Source organism: Micropterus salmoides, unplaced genomic scaffold (assembly GCF_014851395.1).
Source record: "Micropterus salmoides isolate LMB-PRFRI ecotype aquatic unplaced genomic scaffold, ASM1485139v1 Ms_hic_scaffold_15, whole genome shotgun sequence".
Taxonomy (NCBI): Eukaryota; Metazoa; Chordata; class Actinopteri; order Centrarchiformes; family Centrarchidae; genus Micropterus; species Micropterus salmoides.
This window is the reverse complement of record NW_024040596.1, coordinates 16,992,370-17,015,335: the sequence shown is the minus strand read 5'-3', so window position 1 is coordinate 17,015,335 and position 22,966 is coordinate 16,992,370. Positions and strand designations below refer to the sequence as shown.

Genomic DNA, 22,966 nt, shown 5'->3' with positions numbered 1-22,966 from the left:
CACACGCGTGCGCACACACACTCCATAGACAACATGTATATACCAAAACAATATCTTTTATTTGTAGTCCATCACCACAGGCCTGGTAGGCTATTCTGCACCAAAGCCAATGGAGAAACACATGACAAGCTTATACAATAGAGAAAAGAGAGGAAGTCAACTGGATGGTAAGCAGTACGTGTTTACATTTCTGTGTCTCACTCTGGACACCACACCTGCCTTTCTAAATTTTAACCAGATCTACCTAGCTCTAGTTCTATAATACCTGGCATACCTGCTGTGGCATTTAGCCACTCCTGTCCCATTCTGCTGACCATTGGGGGATTATTGCTGTGGGAATGATTATTACCCAGAGTCAACAAGAGTCAAAACAAAACAGGAACAAGAAGAACACACATAGCACATCTGGGTATTAGCAGTATTATTCACGCTGGCGAAAGTTGAGTCCTGAAAGTTTTGGAGCATCAAGTCAAATGTCATCCACAACTTGAAATGGACTGGGGATTATCATTGTGCTGCAAAGCTGCCAGGATCCTCACACTTAGTGTGTTTACACTCAATGGTAAAAATAGAGAAAGAAGACGCTTTCTGCAGACGGTCCATGTTTGTGCTTTTTTAATAATACTATTATCTTAATGAGGTCATAGTTTGGTTTGTTATACACTGGAGTTACAAAGGAAATTAAAATAGACTAAAATTCGAATAGCCCACCAATGGTAAACAGTACAGTATTTTTAGGGGGCATTCCTCCCCCAATGAAAGTTGGGTAAGAGGAGTTGAGAGGTCACTGATAGAATGCCTATACATACAGACACATACATACATACCACACAAACATACAGTCTGTCAAGCACACACACGCACTCACACGTATATACTGTACAGAAACAGTCAAAACAATGGAGCGAGAGACAAGATGGAGTTCCACTAAAGTCTTCACAAAGCACAAATTCTTATTCCTTTCTCTTGTTCCATACGACTGTCATGACAAATTTGTTTTTTAAATTTGAAAAAAGTAGACATATACTGTAGCATCTCCACGCTGACTTGTAAGGTTGATTCCTCTTTGATGGTGAAGTCATCTTTATAGTCAGATAATCAAAAAACACGAACAGTTTTGCGAAATTGATGCACAACAATCCCATACATTCTGAAGTTCATGAGTCAAAATTAAATGTTCTTGTGGCAAAAGTACTCCAATCTGGGCCTGTCCCGAGTCTCCATTGGAATAGTTCCCACAGGACATTACTAGGTGACTGGTTAGCTCCATTCTGTTAATTTCTGGGAACACCCTCTCTTGTATTATACTTCCTTTACTTGAGTCCATCAGAGTTTTCTGAACACTCTCCATATGCCACCTTTACTCCACCCTTGCGTACTGTCCAAGAACATTCTAGATACAAGGTTTCTGTTCGATTAGAACATTCCAGGGCCCGGACTGAACCCCATGTCCATATCACGTGGCCTCATCTGACCCCCCATCATCATTGTCTGCTGTGGGGGGCCACCCATGCCCTGCAGTGACATCATCATGTTAGGTGAGCCGCCAGGGCCTGGGTGGGCCATTTGTCTCCCCTGCATCATCCCTCCCGGACCCCCTGGGGACATCATCCGGTGCTGGGGGCCCATCATGCCTTGACCCATGAATCCTGGTGGCCGCATCGAGTTGTGACCAGGGTTGCCCATTGGCATGTCCTGGGGACCCATTCCCCCACCAGGCCCCCCTGGCATCCCCCCCATCCCCTGCATGGACATCCCCATCCTCGGTGGACCCTCGCCCATCATGCCTTGCATGGGGAAGCCAGAGGGGTGTGGTGGTTTTCCCCCAGGGTTGTCTCCTCCACCTCGGGGGAAGTAAGACAGAGTCTGGCTGGGCTTCTCTGATGGGATTATCCTGGACAGGTCAAACTCAGGAATACCAGATGCTCCCGGTCGCATCACCTCATGAAGGTCTGCATCACTGAATCCGCCTTGCATGTTGTTGAACTCTGGCCCTCCTGGATTATTGGGTTTGCACATGACCCCATCACCCCCTCCCCCATGAGGCATGTTCCCCATCCGTCCTCCCATAGGCCCTCCTTCCCCCTGGAAGCCCATGGGGTGGCCAGGGAAACCTTGGGGACCAGGACCGTTGTGTGGGGAGAAAGGGCCTTGCTGGGAGGGGGACTGGGTGAGGGGGTATGCCTGGCTTCGGTGAGGGTAACCCATGCGTCCCTGGGGCATCATTTGAGGGTTTCCCATACCAGGGTCTTGGGGATTTGGTGGTATCATCATGCCATGAGGCATCATGCCCGGGCCCATATTAGGGGCATTGGGGGAGGGCATCTGTGGGGGCATGCCATGGGAGAGGGGCTGGGATCCCATTGGATTCATACCCAGAGGGCTGAGGGCAGACATGGGTCCAGTGTTTCCAGGTCCCATCATTCGTGGATTGCCTTGGTGATTCATTGCCATACCTGTACATGCAAAACAAAAAAAGTTTATATATTCAGTTCAAGCTGTTGTGAAGGAGATCAAAGGAAGATTAGCATAAATTTGGCCCAAGGTGGGTGGAAGTGAAACTACAAATTAAACAACAAACAATGGATATTTCAGATGTCTTACCATTATTGTTCACTGATGGCAGGTTAGGAGACCGAGCCGGGGGCGAGTCGTCATCAGAGCTGGCAACAGTCTTTATGGCATCATGGTAGAGTGGGGTGGAGCTGGGCATTGCAAACTTGGACATGCGTGACATCATGATGGAGAGAGGGTTCTGGGATAGAGTTGGCTCAGGGGGTATGGTGTACGGACTGCCAGACGGGACGTTGCCTGGGAGGGACATGGAGCCAGATGGAGCCCCTGATGAAGGAGGGGCTGAGGGAGGACCGTTACCACCTAAAGGACGACATGATGAGAAAGAGAGGACATGACAAAGAGATGATAAAAATTAAGAGTTCAGACTTTTCATTCTCGGGCAGATTGTTTTTTATCTTTGATTATATTAGCATTAGTGTGTGGTACTCAAGGCTCAGTAAGATCTAAATTATGTGGCCACAAGAGGGAGCCACTGGACCATATCCCACCCAACCCCACCCCTCATACAGATGTGTTAACTTGATGCACTTGAAAGATAGCCTCCATGTCCATTTTATTGTCAGTTTTTTAGACCAATTCTGATTTCAAAGGCCCAGGTCATAGTCTGAGTCAGATATTTTACATGTGGTATTAACAATCCAGAGACCAGTGACTAAAAATGCAATACAATTAAATTCAACACCAAATTATTCAAATAAGAAATCCCAAAATTAACAGTATGGAATTTAATAAAGATGCACTGAAAGTAGAAGGGGAATTAAATATTAACTTAATATATTAAGAACAAGTAGAGACAGAGTTGCTGATGAACACAGAAAAGGGAGGAAATATATTGTCATACATACCTTGCTCCATGCCCATCATGTTTGGTGAGGTGATACTGAGAGGAGGCTTTCCACCCTGAGGTGGTACTCCAGGACTCTGCATGGGTGGTTTTGGTGAGGAAGCCCATCCTGGTGAGGGGTTAGGAAGAGAAGGAGACCTCATATGAACGGGAGAGGCACCAGCTGATCCCATCATGGAGTGGGGGGACTTCATTGGTGCTGATGTTGGAGGAGCTGGAGGGACACTGGGGCCTGTGGGACCAGTGAGCATGCCAGCCAGCTGGGACGGTGTCTGAGGGGATTTAAGGTTTCCAGAGGGAGAGCCCATCATGGGGGACTGTACTTGCCTCAGAGGTGGGGACTTAAGTGGGTTGACACTGGGAGAGTTCCCCCCTCCCGCTTGGACATTCAGATCTGCCGGCTTGCGGCCCCTCTGACCTTGTGAAGGGCCACCAGCAGAGGGGAGGTGGTTAATACGGCCATTACCTCCTGTTGGTGTAGATCTGTGCTCTGGACCAAAGGCTTGGTCTGCATGTGGACCTCTCATTCCTCCAGGACCCCCTGGGAACGGCCGCCCAGGCCCCATAGGAAAGTCTCCTGGCTGTGTCTGCTCAGGGAAGGGAGGACCCTGCATAGGCCTCCCTTGAGGACCCATGTTCTCCATTGGAGGTCCTCCACCTCCCCTCATTCTCATCATCTCATCAGGACTCATATTCATGGAGGGATCTCGTAGCTTGGAAGGGTGCATATGAGGTCCTGGCCCTGGTCCAGGCCCCATGCCAAACTCAGGCCCCATTTCCCTGCCCCCCATTCCCTGAAGCCTAGAGGATGGACTCATAGGACCATCACTGGGAATTCTGGGAAATATACCCATGCCATTACCAGGTTCCATTCCACCTCTTTGGTGCCCCATCATCCTTTGCATGTCCATCATCATCCCAGGAGGGAGGCCCTTCTCACCACCCATACCTTGGTGGAACATTGCTTCTTGGACTGACTGGGGATTTGGGAAACGCTCACCACGACCCCCTGGACCAGCAAACATTCCACCAGGCCCTCCAGGGAAACCTCGTGCATCTCCCATCCGGGGAGGCATGTCATCAGGCCAGCCCATTCCAGGCCTTGGGGGTCCCTCCATCTCAGGATTCATCATACCAGAGAAGCCAGGCATCCTCTGCATATGTGGAGGCATACCCCTGGGGCCAGGGCCCATGCCCATACGTTCCTGGTAGTGTTCAGGTGGACCACCTGGTCCTCCCCACATCTCTCCTGGTCCCATCTGGTAGGGAGGCGGGGGCCCTCGCATCATGCCACGTGGACCATGGGGGTGCATCATCATATCTGGAGGAAGTGGCCGGTGTTGCATTTCCTGTTTCTTCCTCTTCTCTTCATAAAACTCCTGCTGTAGCTTCAACCAAGCCACTTGTTCTGGGGTCATCTGATCTCCATCTCCACAGCCTCCTGGACCCCCCATGTGTGCCCCCAATTCATCTTGTGGAAACGGGGGCATGTCCCTGGGACCATGGGGTGGGCCAAAGGGGGGACCTTGTGGACGAGGTCCTCCTGGCCCACCTGGCGGCCCAAGGCTCTGAGACTGTGCCATCATAGCCTGTAGGGGTCCCTGCTCAGGCCTACGGGGTGCACCATCAGGGCCTCCATCATGGGGTCCACCATGGGACTGTGAGGGTCCCGTTGGTGGGGCATCCCGGTCATCAGGGAAAAGCATGCGCTGAATATCTCGCAAGGTCTGAAGGGAGCGCTGGCGATGCTCCAGCTGTTCTTGGGACAGACCCTCTGTGTTGGCCTCCATGTTCAATAGCTCCTGGGCCAGCTGCTGCTGTTGCTGCTGCTGCTGAGGTGTCAGACCAGCTCCACCAGAGCCTCCACCATGCCCTCCTTCACCTGCTGTTGGAGGGTTGAGGCCTGCCTCAGGTTGGGTGACAGGGGCCTGGTCAACTGGGGCGGGATTGTTACTGGGGCTACTGCCAGGAAGATTTTTGGATTCCATGCCTGCCGAGGATGACCCTTCCTGTGGAAGAACACCAGATTGGCTCCCTTGGTTTGAAGGCTGGGGTGGAGCTGGCTCTGCCATGCCAGGTAAGGACGGCTTGGATCCAGGCTGGTGGCTCTGATCTTGAGCATGGGACGGGGGTTGCTGGGGAGGCTTGGAGTCATTTCGGAGGGTGCTTGCTGCGTTGTTCTTCAAAAGATGGGGACAGAAATAGGATCAAGTTATGACACTCCTATGCAAAATGTTGGTGTATGAAAGGATGTGTGTGCGATAAAAAAAAAAATTGTGTTTTTACCAGGAGGAGGTGAGCTTTGTCCTTGCTGTTGGAGATGTTTTTCATGTGGAAGGCAATGATGTTTTCTGTATGGCCAGTCAGAACTGCATCAGCTGCCCTGAGGACAAGAAGGCAGACAGTCCGATATCAGTCATCAGACACAATAAGTGTGTGTGTGGTGTGTGTGTGTGTGTGTGTGCGCGCATTTGAGAGATGGTGAGCCGGGTGGATGAGTACTAGGTGGGACCATGAAGGTAAATCCAAGGTCAACAGACTAAGCAAACCTTTGCGCACACACACACACCTTCCACTGAGCATCAACATCTTTGATCTCCAATTCCCAACAGAGTGTTAACCTCAGCCAAGCGAATGCTCCCACTGAGAAACACACATGCTTGTGCAGATACACACAAAGGATTTAGGCTAGGAAAGTTGGTGGAAGGAAGGGGTGGGAAGCAAGTATCTTAGTGCCATACACACAAATAGCTGAAACAAACAACAAACATCAAAGACAACAACCACCACAGATGACAGGGGCATAGAGATATCCTTCAGGCAATTGACATTGTTAGTAATTCCATTTAATTTTGAACTGCAATTCCACAAAGGGTTTTGCTGTGGGTCTATGTTTTGCTTATGTGAAAAAAAGGTCTAAGCATTGAGATGATAATTTAATTAGCCTGTATAAACACGTTCATATTTAAAAAGTGTAGCGATGGGTTTTAACTCTAATCATAACAGTGCAAAAACTACCATACATGTTCGAAATATATACTGAAGATTCAAAATCTGGATGTCAAATTATGGCTTGACAGTATGGAGGATACAAGCTGCAACAGACACAAATGGCAACACTCAGCTTCCTTACTTGTTGGCCATCTCCGTGGTGAAGACATAAACAAGTTTTGAGCCTGGTTTCTGGCCACTAGCAGGTTCTGTTGTGGAGCCCTGGCCTCCCAGTGTATTGTGGGAGGGTGTGGAGGAGCGACTGAGTCCGGCATTGGAGGTAGAATGTGTGACGGAGTCCTGGGTTTTCACGTCACTGGAGTTACAGTCTACAGGGAGACAACAGGCAAGACCACGGCTTTAGGACCAGTACAGGCTTATAGGCAATGTAGTTCTGTGGAAAAGCTGTCACAAGGCAAGTTGATCAGGAGAGGGACTGAATGCATGCTTGGATGCACACGTTAACACACTTACTGAAGAATCCTTTGTCATCTTCATCGCTTTCTCCCCCAGAGCACCAGTCAGCTCCACTGTACGGCTGCCTCCTCTCTGCCACACACATCCTCTTCACCCTGCTGCTATCTGTAAAGACACACACACACACCCACCCACCCACCCATCCATCCATCTATCAGTGAGCTTGGGTTTATCTGTGCAAGTGACAATGAGGGACGCCAAAGTATATTCTTGGTCAGATAGTGTTGTATACCCAAGAAGAAATAAATAACTATATGTACAGCATTTTTCCAAATAAAGGTATGCAGTGGTACAGGATAAAAGAAACAAGAAACCAACCATGGGCTATAATCAGGGAGAATTTGTGCCATTTCCTCCAATAATCAGTGCTGAATAATTATAATAAAACTGCCACTACAGGAAATGACATGGGTAGTACTACCAGATGCATAGGAACAAGCTGAGCAGTTCATATCATTTCCTTACAAACAGATTTACCTTTGGTATGTTTAAAGGAAAGCTATTAATTATTCTCCTAAAAACATCCAGAAATCCGAGCACCTTTCCCACCTACCTAAGGTTCAACTATTTTATCATTCTGGGGATACATTTTTTTTGTTTTTTTTTCATTTTCCGGTGAGAATAAAAAACAACATGTAAAATAGTCTCAAATTTAAATTCCGACACACCTCCAGGTAGACTGTATCACTTCGCAAAGAATATTTGACCATTTCTGACCCCAGCTACTTGCTGGATATTAGTAGGGCTGGACCTGAATATTCAAATATTCAATTGTTGGGTACACATTAGATTTTTAATTTTGAGCTACAAATGTTGAGGGGTTTTTTTGCGCGCCTGACCTCCGCTCACATCAGTGAACGTAATGCTCCAGTTCACGTCAAAGGGAAAGCAAAATGAAGCCCTCAGCTTTGTGAGAACACGTGAAACTGAATGATGACAATGGCAGTCTGGCAGTTATGGGGTTTACTGATTTTACAATTGCTTAATTCCATTACAGATCAAAAAAAGGAAATTAAATTAATCAGTAGCCTAAACTGTAGGCTACAACATACTAACAACAACATAATGAACACATTTAAATCATTATATTAGGCCGATTGAAGAACGAATTGAAATGTAGTGGTCTATAATAAAAGTTAAAAGTGATCACGCATAACTCTTCAATAGCGCTCATTCTGTCTGCTCTCCTTTGGGCCAGCCCTAGACATTTGGTGGTCTGATAATAATGAGTACTGGCTACTTACCTTTTTCCTCACTAGTGGGTGTGCCGCTCTCTGGCTGTTCAAACGACTCCACTGAGGTGCTTCTTTCCCTTTTGACTTTAACCTTGGAACTTGGGCCAGAGGTCAGGCCCTGGCCATTCTTCAGTCCCATGCCCCCTGCCACATTCGGAGCTCCTTTAGCACCCAGGGTCTTGGGGTCACAGGGAGAGGGCTGAGATTGGCTGCCCGTGCTCCCCGGTTTACCCTGATTGGGCATTTTAGAGTCCATCTGGGTGGCAGTGGAGGGGGACATGACGGGAGGTGAGCGTACCATGGCCTCCGTCTTAGGTTTAGGGCTGACAGAAAGAAAAAAATAACACCGGCATAACTAATACATTTACAATGGGCATTAAGAGAAGAACAAAATACATTTTCTATTTTATCAAAACGGTGCAAAACAACTGATTATAATTGTCTATTTGATTGAGTATCTGATGCAAAAACAAATTCTGCGGACTTCCAAATTTATTTGTGTTTTGTCTTCATACACTGAACAAAATTATAAACGCAACACTTTTGTTTTTGCCCCCATTCATCATGAGCTGAACTCAAAGATCGAAGACTTTCTCTATGTACACAAAAGGTCTATTTCTCTCAAATATTATTCATAAATCTGTCAAAATCTGTGTTAGTGAGCACTTCTCCTTTGCCGAGATAATCCATCCACCTCACAGGTGTGGCATATCAAGATGCAGATCAGACAGCATGGATATTGCACAGGTGTGCCTTAAGCTGGCCACAATAAAAGGCCACTTGAAAATGTGCAGTTCCATCACACAGCACAATGCCACAGATGTCTCAAGTTTTGAGGGAGCGTGCAATTGGCATGCTGACTGCAGGAATGTCCAGCAAAGCTGTTGGCCGTGAATTGTTTCTCTACCATAAGCCATCTCCAAAGGCGTTTCAGAGAATTTGGCAATACATCCAACCAGCCTCACAACCGCAGACCACGTTGTCTAACCAAAGAATTTCTGTGCAAACTGTCAGGAACCGTCTCAGGGAAGCTTATCTGCAAGCTTGTCGTCCTCATCTGGGTCTTGACCTGACTGCAGTTCGTCGTCGTAACTGACATGAGTGGGCAAATGTCATTTCACATTTGATGGCGTCTGGCACTGTGGAGAGGTGTTCTTTTCATGGATGAATCCTGGTTTTCACTGTACAGGGCAGAGTGCAGACAGCGACATCAGATACTGACTGGTTTCCGGACCCCCCTGGACTCCCTGGATATTTGAGAGAAATAGACCTTTTGTGTACATAGAGAAAGTCTTAGATCTTTGACTTCAGCTCATGGTGAATGGGGGCAAAAACTAAAGTGTTATGTTTATAATTTTGTTCAGTATATAAATATATACATAACACAAATAGCTAATCAGCCAATTCACATGGCAGCAACTCAATGCATTTTCGGCATGTAGACGTGGTCAAGACAACTTGCTGAAGTTCAAACCGAGCATCAGAATGGGGAAGAAAGGCGATTTAAGTGACTTTGAAGGTGGCATGGTCGTTGGTGCCAGACAGGCTGGTCTGAGTATTTCAGAAACTGAAGAACTGATGTGATTTTCACACACAACCATCTCTAGGGTTTACAGAGAATGGTCCAAAAAAGAGAAAATATCCAGTGACCGCCAGTTGTGTGGACATAATGCCTTGAGGTCAGAGGAGAATGGGCAGACTGGTCCGAAATGAAAGAAAGGCAACAGTAACTCAAATAACAACTCATTACAACCAAGGTGGTGGTGGTGGTGTAGGGGGTATTTTCTTGGCACACTTTGGGCCCCTTGGTACCAGGTGAACATTGTTTAAATGCAACAGCCTTTCTGAGTATTATTGCTGACCATGTCCATCTCTTTTGACCACAGTGTACCAGTGCATCTTCTGATGGCTACTTCCAGCAGGATAATGCACCATGTCACACAGCTCAAATCATCTCAAACTGGTTTCTAGAACATGACAATGAGTTCACTGAACTCCAGTGGCCTCCACAGTCACCAGATCTCAAGCCAATAGAGAACCTTTGGGATGTGGTGGAACGGGAGATTCGCATCATGGATGTGCAGCTGACAAATCTGCAGCAACTGCCTGATGCTATCATGTCAATATGGATGGAAGTCTCTGAGGAATGTTTCCAACACCTTGTTGAAAGTATGCCACAAAGAATTAAGGCAGTTCTGAAGGCAAAAGGGGGTCCAACCCAGTACTAGCAAGGTGTACCTAATAAAGTGGCCGGTGAGTGTGTATTTGTCACCTTCTTTTCACCTATGAAAGATACTTAGATAAAGATAGAAAAAGATAAAATGGGTATATTAAGCAAAAGCCTGGGGCTTGAAGTTCGGTTACCCAGTAATCATGCTCTGGAATTGGGCACCCATGTTCCCTACTGTGATACCCAGACCAGGAGAAGACCGACAGGAAAACATAATTTTTCTTTTGCCCTGTTTTTTTTCCCTTTTGCAACTGCTAAACACAGTGTCATTATGGCATCCAGCAGTGTACGCATGTCTATGAACACCAGATTAGATTGCCGGTATTGGGAATTCCATGCGCACAGATAAACTTGAAGAAAACAGACTGTAGAGACATAGGCCATCTCCAAATGACTGCTGCTTTCTAGTTATGAGAGCAGTTCAGTTCAGGCAAGCAGGACACATCCAACTGGCAGACAATTGCCTTACCACACCCTAATCTTTTTCTCTGTCTCTCTCTCCGTCACACACACACACACTTGTACATGTAGCATGAAACAAATGCCAACATGTCCAAAAAGCACAGCCGCAGCCTAGCACAATTTATGTACATACACAGACACACAGCTAGTAGAAAAAGAAGGCAAAGCCAGAATTTTGGCAGTGCAGACAGCCGTTTCCAGAGGCTCCAGAACCATGAGTCAGCAGGGAAAACTTCCAAGCTCAGTGTACTCCCTGACCCTAGAACAGCTCTGGATCACACATCAAGACCTTTCAGGTAAAATAATAGAGCTGATCTTAGATCTGCATTACACCTGCCCCACACATCGATAAGGCCACAGCATGGATAAGGCCAAAGTGACATGCTCACGTTTGTGTCCAATTAATCACATTGCCAGGACTCAGTTTCACTACTGATCACTACTACACAACACTTGGTAACAACTTGCCATGGCTGCACCATAGCAATACAGTAACACTGACAACTTAAAATCAATAAGGTCACAGCCTTGGCCTTTTGTGTATGGAGATCGCATGTTCTCTTCAAATTGACATGGGTTTCCTCTAGATCATCTGATTTCCCTGCACATTAAGAAAACATGTGTTAAGTAATATAAAGCCTTCTGCCACAGACCATGCCACTGGCTATAGAAATAGTTGCTCAGTGTTCTTAAATATTTGGGATGGGTCACATTTCCCCACAGGGATTAATAAAGTATGACAACAAAATTGCTGTTTAAGGGCTGTGGCTAAAGTTTTCTGTATACTTGCTCCTGATCAGCTTTTTCAAAATTCAAAACTCAGCACATTATGCACCTTGCAACTGGTAAGATATGAGAGTTTCACAACATACCAAATGCTCGGATGAGGGATGCACTGATCCTTATGCAACCAATCAACTAAGAGACTGCTGAAATTGTCATATGTACTGCTGCATAAAATATTAGATTCTTACAGAAAATGGGTCCATACATTTTTCAAGTAGCTTCAGTGTGTTTGTTTTTACAGAGAGACCTGTTTTTTCTCACTTCGTTCCGTCTTGAACAGAGGGTTGAGTGTTTGTATCTGTTCTCTCTTCCCAACTGTTTATAAACAGGCAGCTAATGTTTATTCATTTGATATTGTGTGATGATTTTTTTTTCAAATAACTTGAAACAGGCTTATGGACTGGACAGAGGCTTGTGCTTTCCCAGCAAAACCTGTTTATAAGTTACTGATGTGGGAAGGCACGACTAAGTACTTCAGTCATCAGCTGTTAGTAGCACATAACAACAACACGTAAAAACTTGATTTAGTGTCACAACATTGCTGTGCTGCCATAAAAAAAAAATAAAATATCTGTTTAACATGGCGTAGTTGGAATTGGACTTCTGCTTGCTTATTATTACCATCACAGCACCACATATCACAGCAATAGCCCCACAGGTTGTCAGTGTGGGCGTCCACTCACCTCTGTGTGTTGGTGGACGGGGAGTTCTTTAGCCTATTGGAGTGCATTGATGGGGCTCCCAGGACTACAGAACAGGGTGGAGTGATGAGCTGGTGAGGACTGCCTGTGTGTGAGAGTGGTGCTTTTGCACGCACGTTCCTGGAGCCAGGAACAGGATTCCCGATGTTCGAGAGGTTTCCCCGACCGTCCTTGGCCTCCTCCCGATCTTTCTTTCCTCGCTCCTTCTTGTTGAAATGTGTCGCTGCTGTACCTGCCGCCGCTGGCCTCTCCTCTTGGACCTCCAACATTCTCTCTACGTCCTTGTCTGTGTGGGTGTGTGTGTGTGTGCACGTGTGTGTGTGTGTGTGTGTGTGTGTGTGTGTGTGTGTGAGGGTGTGAGAAAGTGTGTAAAAACAACAACAATAGTCCAACAGTCTTTTCTTGTTCAGTGTGTATTTATGAAACTCCCCGAAGGGGGCTTTCAACGGCCCTTGGGCACACTGTTGAGAGAGAAGAGAGAGGAAAAGGGACAGTTAAAACTGGAACTTAAATTGACACTCAACCCAAAATCTTCTCATTATCAATCTACTATTGCAAGTTTAAAATGTGGCTGTTAAAAGTTGGTCATTTACTCTTTCAATAGCTTTGATTGGTTTTAATTTATGTCAGTGGGAATGGATTCGTGCTATGACAAGTAAAATGTCTGCTGTGTAAAAAGCATATGGTAACAAGTTTTCTCAGTATATATTTAAGTGCTCACAGAAAACTCTCCTGCAGTATAATATACATCTACAGTGTTAATCTGTGTGCTCAATATGACAAGTGACCAAAGTCAGCAGCTAATGGAAGAAACAGAAACAGTGTATTGAACCATTTTATGGCACAAACATGAGTGTTTGTAACAGAGTAGTTCTCAAAGTGGGGTCTGCATACCCCCTGTGGTTCTTAAGTGGGTTCCTGGGGGTACTCAGTAAAAAGGTGAATCATTTATTTTCAATATATTTCAATCCATGAGTAACATAATGACAGGATGTAGGGCACCTTGGCCATGGGTTTCTTACACATTCTGTAATAAAACATCTAAAAGCCAAAACCCTGTCAGATGGGGGTCCTGGGACTAATTTGTGTCACTTTATAGTTCCTTAATGTGAAAAAGTTAGCGAACCACTGTTGTAACATAATGCCAAGTTACAACAGCCACCTTTCAATCCTTAATTGAGCCTTTCGTGGAGCTAGACCAATAAACTGGCCAAAATAGCTCATTTTAGATAAGAACAGTGAATATGTCGACCCATAAATCACAAGAAATTGTTTGATTTCAACTAGAAACAGAGTACCCATTACATAGTTTGCCCACCAGAGAGCACTGACAAGTTTAATTTCTCAAATTTACGTTTCAACTGTCCCGCTCTCGCAGTTTTGCAACAAAAAAAAAAAGGATCCTTTGTTATGCTTTCATGTAAAAAGATGACTATTGGTCAATATCATTAACAGAATTTTAAACTCTCAAATATCAATACTGGTATTTGCCTAAAAAATAAATAAATAAATAAATAAATCAGGTAGTTAGTCTTTGATACTGTAAAGATCTGGCGTTAACTATATAAATATCAGCACTGTGCTGACCACCACACCACACCAACAGTGTGGTGTGGTGGTCAAAAGAGAGAGGTAGTATTGTGGTCCACACCAACCAACTGTGTGTTTCTGTTTGCAAGTGAGCACGAGAATTGAGACATGAGAATCCCGTGTGAGAGAAAGCGGCCCAGTCAGTCAGATTACATTGTCATCCTGAAAATATTTAGGAGCTCTTCCAAAACACTCAACATTGTAACTGGCTCCAGAGTTCCCCTGGTGAGAAGGAGGTGGAGTGTTTGGGGGAGGATGGTTTAAGGGAGGGGGGTGTCACTGGGAAACAGACAAATACACAGACTCCTGCTACAGCAGCAACACTAGTCTCTCGCTGGTCTACAGCAGAAGTGATTTACAACTATCAGGGCCACAGATCACAACTGCACACGAGCAGAGGCTGGCTCCTCCACAGGGACAGAGAAGAGGAAGCACAGAGGAGCAATGTGTACACAAAATACAGTGATTAGACTAAAGATAAATAATACACTTTTTTACCCAGGAGTGGAGGCTGATAATTGATTGCTGAACTAGTGACTTCCAGTGAACTCCAGAACTGCTTTAAAGACCTCTATTCTAAGTGGAAATTACATATTTCTATTTTGTGACACAATAAAGTTTGATACATAACTTTGGAAATAAGGACTGCAACACACAATTCTACGCAAGTAATTCTGCAGCAGTGATGTGCAGCATGTAAAAATATACACACAATTCACACAAGAGCTTTTGTTCAAACTGTGGACCTAGTATAAACATTCAGTTTAAATTTTGTGTCTAAATAATTACACACAGTGTTTCCCATTAATTAACAAGACCATGGCGGCCAGCCACAGTCTAATTTGCTCCGCCATAGTTTCAAAATTAACCAAAAATATTTTTACACATATCATTATAGACCTCTAACGTTGTGTTTTGTGGGCGCTGCTCTAACCTCGCACGCTCACACACTTTGGCATCTTACTCGAGACAACCACTTTTCTTTTAAGGTATCTTAAGTGTCACTCGTTTGTGAGAAGGCGATTAAGCTAGCCGCACCTAAATCTGGAGTGCGCACATATTAAAGCCTTTACTGAAACGGACCAGTGCGAGCTGACAGGCAGGTTAGCGACTTTATCCTGTCATGAGAGTCTGAAGAGAGGCTGTCAAGTCTTCATATTACATGATGAGAACCACATACAACATAATTTATTAAATTGGGTCGGGTTTGATGAATTTAGCGCAAGGATACACATGTGACAACGTCCAGTTTTCAAAATAATGTGTTTATACAGTATGTCAATAAGATTAATTGGATTATATTCACAGAAAGTATAAAACATATTACATGTGTCTATTAAAAGCAAACAACAATAAAATGTTAGGGAAATAACTTATTCTATTTTCTATTATTTGATTTAGGGTTGCTGGAAAAACAAATGATTGTTGAATTTTTGTTGCCGTTTCATCACCATTTATAGCTATACAATGGGTTTATGATCAAATACTTTACTAGAGTACAACATTGTTTACAAGAGTGCAAAGTTCTTCATAGATAGCCTCTTAATTTTGCACCAAATGAATGCATTTAACTTTAATTAATTTAAAAAAAATTTGTTATTTAGTTTTTTAGATTAGTAGTTGTTAGAGTTGGGGTTTTGTTAGGGCAGAGTTTGGATTAAAGCATGAAAGACAATGCCAAAGACAGGGAAGCAAAAACGGACAGTGTGCACAAAACTCCTAATACCTTACAAGACACATCTGAGAAGTGAGGATTGAATGACATACAGAAATCCTAATCATACATTACATTCATTTGGCAGATTATTTTGTCCAATGCGACTTACAATAAATGCTTTCAGTCTCTGCAGCAAAACATTTTAAGTGCATACTTCCCTCCAGAACAACTAATAGTTCAGTGCCGCAGCACAAGTGCTTTTTTAAATGAGACCTCAGTAAGTTTGGGTGCTAAATAAAAGGCCAGGGCACATGTCCAAACTAGTTCATACAACATATTGTCTGAACAAATCTAAGGACAAAAAAGACAGAACAGCTATTTCAAATGGCAAATCATTTACATAATCACCCAAATATGGGGATAAGGACGCGCACTTCCAGACAGTTTTTTCCTCAAATGCATTCATAGTGTTTCACTCGTTTAGTGAAAGTAGTTGGGCAAGCTTGAGAGAGACATTCAAATCCTGCTTACATTCTCAGCACCACACACCTGGCCAAAAGCTGCTTGAAGTGGGTGTGAATGTTGGAATTTTGTTTCAATAGCACTAAATCATAACAAAAGTTAACTCAGGGCACTTTTGATATAGAGCTGGTCTAGACCGTACTGTTTTTAATATTATTTACAGACACCCAACAATTCCCACCATGAGCAAGCACCTAGAACCTAGACTTAGGGTGGGCAGCCAACTCCCTCGACCGCTTGGGTAGAGTGAGAGAGGAAGGAAAGAGAACACACAGTAGCACAACATAAGTCCCACATGGAAATTTTTAGCAATAATAAGGATTTGAATATATATAATAATAATAATAATAGACTTAATAATTATTGTAACAGCCGGTGTCAAGCAGGAACACGTGGGCAATCATAGATTCACACTCTACAGCTTCGGTGAGTTTCTGGGCTGCTGTGGTTGGATGTGGATGGGCAGTGAATGTGCTGTCCTGACAGGACGATCTACCACAGGGGCCTCGAAGAGATCTCATTTTACTATATCAAAAAAAGAAAACAGCCTCCTACCTCATTCAGCCCTAACTAGTATGCATGCCCTCAAGGGGCGTTATCTAAACCTAAACCCCAATCATACACAAATGTGTAATGTGAGTAGGAGCACGCATACAGACATAAACAGCAGGACCTGTCAATCACCTGTTCCCTCCAATTGCATGCTAACGAGACACTAATTGGGGAGCTTGCTGACATGACTGTCATAAGGAATACACTGACACACAAACACACATCAGGCATGCACGCCAATGCCAGCTGCACGCACACACAACAAAGCAACGTGGAGGTAATCACAGAGATTTCTCTTCCTCTATCGCCAGTGTAGATGCTGAACTGTCTATCACAGCACACACGAGGAGCTGCAGTGCATGCAAGTTAATGGGAAAACGGTATAATGAGGCTCTAAAAATGAGCTTTTTGCCTCTGATATAAATATGAGGTTCCACATGAAAAGAGGGCAGAAAATAGTTCAATTCAATTAGGTTTGGGTTTTCAAATGCGGGTGGCACTAAAAGGGAGCATTTCATTTCATGCTTATGTAACAGTATTCTGAGCGCAGTGTAGAGAGTAGACCCTTCCCCGCTACGTCACCCAAATTCTTCTGAAGGGGAAATGGGAGGCTTTATAACAGTGGAGTATCCACTGTGTGTGTGTGTGTGTGTGTGTGTGTGTGTGTGTGTGTGTGTGTGTGTGTTGGGGGGGGTGGGGGCAAGAGGAGAGAGGTACCTTGACCTTACAGCCAACCTAGTCCAAAGGCTTAAATTTTTAACACAACAATCCCCTTTATTTTTAAAAAGAAAGGGGAAAAACACACAAGTGCAAACACACACGCACCAACTGTCTTCCCTCATCTCAGCACTGCTTTTGGCTGTAAAAGGCCTTGCTGATGTTTCAGCCTTATTTATGCAAATCCCATTTTGCAGTTCAGTCACAATGGAGTATTTCGCTCTCTCTCTCCCTCTCTAGCTCCCCTACACGCTCTCTCGGCCTCCATCTCAAGAATTTCTTTAGTCCATTATTTGTTTAGGGCAATATCAGAAACATTATTTCCACCCCTTCTCACAGTTTTCTGCACGAATATACAAAAACACACAGCCACCAGCAGGGAACCATGCAGTCTGAAGAAGCAGCAGCCAGCTCTCTCAAACAGAAAATATTTTCACTTATATACACATATCACTTTACACAAGGCCTCAACTTACATGGACATCCGAATTCATCCAAATTACCATACATATGAAGTCTCAAGTCAAAGATTTGCAACAAAATCGCAAAGAAAACAGGAGTTTAGAATATGATAGGAATGATTTTCTAATAGAAAGGCTCAAACTATGCCTTAAAATCCTTAATGAAAATGCATTTTAAGTTAAATTACTTAAAAAATTGCTTTCAAAAGAATGGAATAAATCTTAAAAGCAGTAGCAGGTGGTAATTACGGATTGATGGCACATCATACTCCTACATTACATACTCAAAACACCTCCCAAGTCAATACTTAAATGCCATCATCAGTGTTTTGAAAGCAAGTACAATGGGACCAAAAACAGGAAACAACAGTCAAGTCTACCAGCGAGGTAATACGGTGTGTTTACTTTCAGTTTCACCTGTTAGGATATGACTTTTACCTGATGAGGGTGAAGTGAGCGACAGTGCGTCGATTTATTTATGTTCTTTCACAAAGGGTTTTTCAATCAGATGCACCTTATACAAAACCTAATGTGCAAGAATGCTGTCATAGGCTAGCTTTAACTAACTTACCATTAAACTTACACCAATACTGAAATACTTTTTCTAACATTTTCATCAGTTCATTTATACTAAAATATATCACTGAAAGGCTAATATGATGATATCAATCTGGCAGTTATTCTGCAGTCTTAAGTGAAGTAATCAGCTCAGTATTTCCTTGTACATAACCAGTTTCCTTACTTCACCTAGTTCCTACACATACCTACCTGGCTGCTAGTGAAGCAGTAACTAACTGCAGACAGAACAAACATCATTAACTCTAACTTAAGTACAGCAAAGCAAGACTCCTACTGTCCTCCAAGCAAAGATCTGTTGGACATCCCACAATACCCCTTGCTGAGCAAACGCCTGCACACTCACCTGCTGAGGTGGCTTTATGTGTAAGTATGATACCAACATGCCACACCCTGCAGATAGCATACATGACTCACACTTGGTACACACAGAATGTTAGGAATGCTGAGTGTCACTAAAGATAGAGCTGGGATGCCACGGATGTAACATTTGACATAATCTATCTACCGTGACAGGAACACGAGTGCTCACAAATGAGCAGCACTCACAAGTATGACTGAGCTCCTGTTTCTACTAAAACCAAGCCGCGCAACTATTTCTTACTCCAAACTCCTAACTTCTCCCAAACGTTAATAGCTACATATATCCATCCTCCTCCACCCAGGTTTCACCTTCTGCTCACCTGAGTGTGTTTTAGTCTTCCCCCCTCCTCTGTTACCCCCAGCGTCACCTGTCTCTCCACTGGTCTGTCTGTCTTGCATTTCTACAACAACTCACACTCCCCCATCCTCGGTTCATTCTTTCCTCCGGTCGGCAGACGATGCCCCTCCGTCCCCAGGGAGGGGACATGTGCGTAGTGTCACATTTTGTCATATCATACAGTGGTGACAGAAGCCTTGCCGTGTCCATCACAATGATGGAAGTGGCAATGAAAACAGGAGAATGGGAAAGGAGTGTGATACAGATATACCCGTAGGAGGAGGAGGGTTATTACACAAGTCGCTCTCTTTGCAGTGTGCGGGTGGGTGTCTGTGTCTCAGACACACACACACACACACACACACACACACACACACACAGCTGACTCACTAGTGACACATCTGCTGGCGTAGCCTGGGCACGGTGCCATGCGTGGCGGCCAGCTCCAGCAGCAGGACTGGCACTCAGCACTCCGGCCTGCTGTGATCTCCGTCTCACACACTTCACCCTGCACTTCCATCTCTGCCGATCTGTCCTCTGTCTCTCTGGCTAAGTGGGTGTGTTGCTTACACACACACACACACACACACACCTTTCTTCTCAATATAAGACAAAGAGACTGGGTAAGTGGCATTGTGCTATTATTTCTCTGACACAAGAGGCATGGTTCAAATTAGAGGTGTGCCTGTATTACAATTATTATAGCCACAAATTTAAAAGTACAAGCACCAGATATACCTTACCTTGGATTTGATGAGAAAAAAACTGTAAAACCACTATAAAAACGTAAAGCGTATATATGCAACTTACAGACTCTGCAAAAGTGTTAATATAAAGTATACACTAATATTTACTCTTATAAGCTATTTGTAGGATCAACGCCTCTGCACACTATCGCGTGCAACAGATAGGTTCTTATTCTCTTGTATTCTTGGTCAGGTGCATAAAATCATGCAGTCTTTCACTTAACATTACAACTTGGCAGCCACAGACTGGTTGCACTTCAAAAGGTTGACGAGCAAATGTTAGCATAGCAAGCAATGGCCACGATAGCTAGGACTAGGAGGCTTTACTGCGCAGCAGCAGGAACTAACCAGTAGAAAGCAGAGGTCTTCACATGTCCACCCAGATACTAATGAGAGACCCAACCTGGACCCAAGCTGTGCCAGGATTGGACTGTACTCTTGAGTCTATCAATCAATATGTATATAGTGGATCTATGATCAGCTCTGATTTTTTAGTTTGTCAAACTGCAGAAGAAAATGTTTTTTTGAGGTGAAAGAAAACAGTGAAGCATAGTGAAAAAAGTAACGGTCAGTGGTCTTTTTGGTTCAACCACATTTTGGACATGGTCGTGATTTTCCTCAGGTCTAGTTCAGACTAGGTCTGAATCTTTTCAGTCCCCATTTTATACAAATTTATGAACATCAGGTTATGGTAGGTTTTCCACAGGATTTTAAACACATAAAGACCTCTAGTAGGAGGGCACTTCCTTGTGACTGAGCAAAAAAAAACTGCTAATGAGGCAGGAGCAATGTGCTGTGTTAACTGTGCCCACAAAACTCTGTTTTTGCCTACAACAAGGTTCTCTCATTTGTGGCTCAAATAAAAAGCCAAACAGAAACTCCATTTGCTTAAGAGAACCTCTGCTGCCCTCTGTGCAGACCCCTTCTTTCCTCCCTTCCCTTGACCATGCTCTCTGGTCCGTGACTCCCTCCCTCCATCCCGACGGTTGCTCCCACACTCGGCCCGCATTCCTCCCTTGCTCATGCTGGGAGGACGTCTCCCTGTGGCTAAAAGCATTGTGGGAAATCCCAACGGCCAGGCCCTTCAGAGGTCGTGCAGACCACTGAGGTATAGTTTAAAGGATGCTTGTGTTCCTAGCGTGCTGGTCAAAATGCTCTTCCTGCAAGCAACGTGCCAATTTATTACATACATGACACATGTCTTGATACTGAAAATCACAACAAACAGCACAGTAACATCAAATACCCACATTTGAAGCAGCAGTCAATACAATTAACACTGTGTAGAACCTCAATTTATAGCACTAAGAACATTAGGCAGAAAAGAAATTTTAAGATGTGCTGCCCAAAAATATTCATCCATAGATTCTTTTTTGTACATTACAAATCACTACGCAACAGAAAGAAAGTGACATCTCAACCTGTCAGACCATGTGACACAGTTCAGGCATCTCTACTGACCTGGCATGACAACAAACAAGCAACAACACATTTTACTCAAAGCAGAACACACACAAACACACAGAGTACACAAAACATGCGGCGTCTCTTCTCCACTATCATACAACAAAATTAGCACTCTGGAGGGAATATGAGCCAGATTGTGTCCTGATTTACCCCAGTTTGTATTCGTGTGTCATTTCCATGGAATTTTAAACACACTGGCAAAGACCTGCCCAATTAAATATACAGGCACAGAGCAATATACATGCTCATACTCATACCACTGCACATAGAAATACCCACATGCGGCAGTACTTAGCTGTCCTAATAATGTCTGAGATACTAAAAACTGTGCTACAAGTTTATGGCATGTTCCCATGAGCCTGAGCCTCCTTTAGGTTTCTCTACAAATGCTCTGAAGCAAGAAATATCTACCCTGCTATTACCCATAGCAGGGTACTTCTCATCGAGTCTATGCCGTAGAAACATAGCCACGCCATCGTGAGCATTTATACTAGCCAAGCTAGCTAACTTCCGGTTGAGCCCTTCGCCGTCTTGGGGGAATGGGGGTTAAATGATAATCGTGTGGCTATTCCATGCTTTCTAAATGTTATATGGAATGGATCAAATTCTGATAGTGAAAAGAGTAATTTCATGGGGTCCTGACGCTCAAAAGAATTTCGTTTTACAGCCACTTCTTTAACAATGTAAGTCTATGGGAAAATGTCTGGTTTGGCCACAAGTAGAATTGGCTTCAAAGCACAGAGCACTTCCTGGGGGATTGGAGGAAATGCGATACTACCAAGTCGACCAATCACAGTTCTTGTGGTCTTGCAGGCTACGGCATGACTTGACACAGAAGTGTAAATTTAACCCTGTTAATTAATGCTATACTAGAGATACTTCCTTCTTTATTCTTAAAAAGGGACACTTTGCAAATTCTCACTTCCCTCCATGTTGCCTTCACCCAGACTCCCCGTTCATTTGCAGGCAAGCGTCTGGTTTTAGAATAGTTACAACATTTGTGACATTTTTGTATTGCTATAATGACCTTAGAATCCAAATTTTGGCACTGTATGTATGAGGCATTATAACTGTTTTTCATTACATTAAAGGTGGATAAAAGATAAACTGAGAGGTACAAGAACACAATTATTCTCTTAATTTATGAGCATAAGCAGTAGGGTTCTACCCAACAGCTTCGCAGCTTGGAAGCTTCGTTCACGTCGACATTGGAATTGTAAATCATCATTCAATCAAATTCTACTCATTCTGCCTGTACTTAAACACTAACTCAATTAATCTGATGAATCACTTTATTCAAATCGAGTATTTTAAATTTCTTTTAGGGTGATGACATAAAATATGTCATTCGAAGCTTCAATCGAAATCGTCAATAGAAGCTTCAAATGTAAAAAAAAATAAAATTAAAATAAAGACATTTGGTAGAGCCCTAATAAGCACATGTTTCAAATTACTAGACAGTGAGCAAAAACAAACATGGAGGATAAAGAGGAAATTTGAGCAGTTTAAACACGATCTTCATCCAAGATGATATTTGAGCAGTTTAAACATTATCTTTATCCAAGGTGTGGCACTATTTTGGTCACGGTTTTAAGAAATGACATGAACAATGATAAGACCAACATGCAGGCACATCCAGAACTAAACATTGTAGAAGCACAAAGGAGGGAACCTG

The 22,966-nt window shown here is 43.9% G+C and overlaps 1 protein-coding gene across 4 annotated transcripts in view; it reads right to left on the bottom strand.

Moving 5' to 3' along the window:
- Nucleotides 1-38: 38 nt before the first annotated feature.
- bcl9 (BCL9 transcription coactivator) overlaps nt 39-22,966 on the bottom strand; it is a 30,469-nt gene continuing 7,541 nt past the window's right edge. For 3 of the 4 annotated variants that reach the window (XM_038720671.1, XM_038720670.1, XM_038720672.1), the window contains exons 3-10: nt 12,286-12,764; nt 8,134-8,447; nt 6,887-6,994; nt 6,555-6,741; nt 5,708-5,804; nt 3,423-5,601; nt 2,605-2,877; nt 1,417-2,456 (exon numbers count right to left, since the gene is read on the bottom strand). In XM_038720671.1, the coding sequence (XP_038576599.1) occupies nt 1,417-2,456; nt 2,605-2,877; nt 3,423-5,601; nt 5,708-5,804; nt 6,555-6,741; nt 6,887-6,994; nt 8,134-8,447; nt 12,286-12,572 (4,485 nt within the window). In that variant the 5' untranslated portion in view covers nt 12,573-12,764. Of the gene's footprint in view, nt 2,457-2,604; nt 2,878-3,422; nt 5,602-5,707; nt 5,805-6,554; nt 6,742-6,886; nt 6,995-8,133; nt 8,448-12,285; nt 12,765-22,966 lie in introns of those variants that run through there. The other variant, XM_038720673.1, reaches the window with a different exon arrangement.